The sequence below is a fragment of the Octopus bimaculoides genome, chromosome 12, assembly GCF_001194135.2.
Source record: "Octopus bimaculoides isolate UCB-OBI-ISO-001 chromosome 12, ASM119413v2, whole genome shotgun sequence".
Classification (NCBI taxonomy): Eukaryota; Metazoa; Mollusca; class Cephalopoda; order Octopoda; family Octopodidae; genus Octopus; species Octopus bimaculoides.
Genome location: NC_068992.1, coordinates 54,853,195 through 54,854,348, shown reverse-complemented (window position 1 = coordinate 54,854,348; position 1,154 = coordinate 54,853,195). Strand labels below are relative to the sequence as shown.

The following is a 1,154-nucleotide window of genomic DNA, read 5'->3' as shown; positions in this document are numbered from 1 at the left end:
TATATATACGCATGTATATAGATATAAATATATGTGTTCTGTGAGATACGAGTCACCAAATGATTAAATATGACAACGATTGTATCTTTGTATGGGTGTGTTTTTGTGGGATGCAAAATTGCAATAGGATATATATTATTATTTTCGTGTATGCGTGTGTATATATGTACGTGTTATCCTTATGTGATTGCATATATATAGGTATGCACATATCTTGTGTGTGTGTTTGTGTATATGCACATATAGTTTTGTATGTATGTAGGCGGCCATGTTGCATTTACAAATTTCAATGAGAGGGCGCGTGTGTGCCTGTACGTATGTATATGTGTGTATATGCATGTATATATGTTGTATGTGCATGAGAGAGAGAGAGAGAGAGATAGGGAGAGTAATAGGGCGTGTGAAAGAGAATGTGTATGCGTGACTGTGTTTTGTAAATGTGTTACACATGCGTTTATGCCGCTTCTATGTTTGTGTGTGTATCTTTCTGTGTGGGATTTTATTTGCAATCAAGTCCGCCGACACCATCGGCCGGAAATCAATACCGGTTGCTGATTGGACGTATTTGTTCTCGTGACATCACGAAGCCCTGCCTTTACTAACAATATAAGATGCTGAAAAATAATGAATATTATCATACATTCTTCTAAGCAAATCCTAACATCGGTGGTGCATTCTCAAAAACCAAAAAAAAAGAGAAGAAAAAATATAAATATATATTTAAATATTAATTTATTCATATATTTACATATTTATATATATATATATATATACATACACCTTAAAACAACAACGTAATTTATAAGAGGTACCAGACGAACAATATATATTAAACGAAGAAGAATTCTTTCTGAGAAGTCTGTTTGAAGGGCTGCAGAAGAAAAAAAAACACACACACAAACAAAAACACACAGAGGAACTCAAAATGTTCTGCAAACATTTGTCATTTGTTGCCATCACAATCTGTTTCTTGTTGGTATTGGCCAAAACAGTAAGTAGACACTTTCATTCTTTATGTTCATCTATGTGACTGTAAGAAATTGTGTATGCAAGCATGCGTGGTTTTGTTTACGTTCTATATATATATATATATATATATATATATATATATATAAATAATATATAATATATATATATATATATATATAAACTCT

At 31.6% G+C, this 1,154-nt stretch overlaps 1 protein-coding gene across 2 annotated transcripts in view; it reads left to right on the top strand.

Moving 5' to 3' along the window:
• The first annotated feature begins 644 nt into the window (after window positions 1–644).
• LOC106870130 (small cardioactive peptide-related peptide) overlaps window positions 645–1,154 on the top strand; it is a 40,570-nt gene continuing 40,060 nt past the window's right edge. The window contains exon 1 of one of the 2 annotated variants that reach the window (XM_014916120.2): window positions 645–991. In XM_014916120.2, the coding sequence (XP_014771606.1) occupies window positions 926–991 (66 nt within the window). In that variant the 5' untranslated portion in view covers window positions 645–925. The remainder of the gene's footprint in view (window positions 992–1,154) is intronic. The other variant, XM_014916121.2, reaches the window with a different exon arrangement.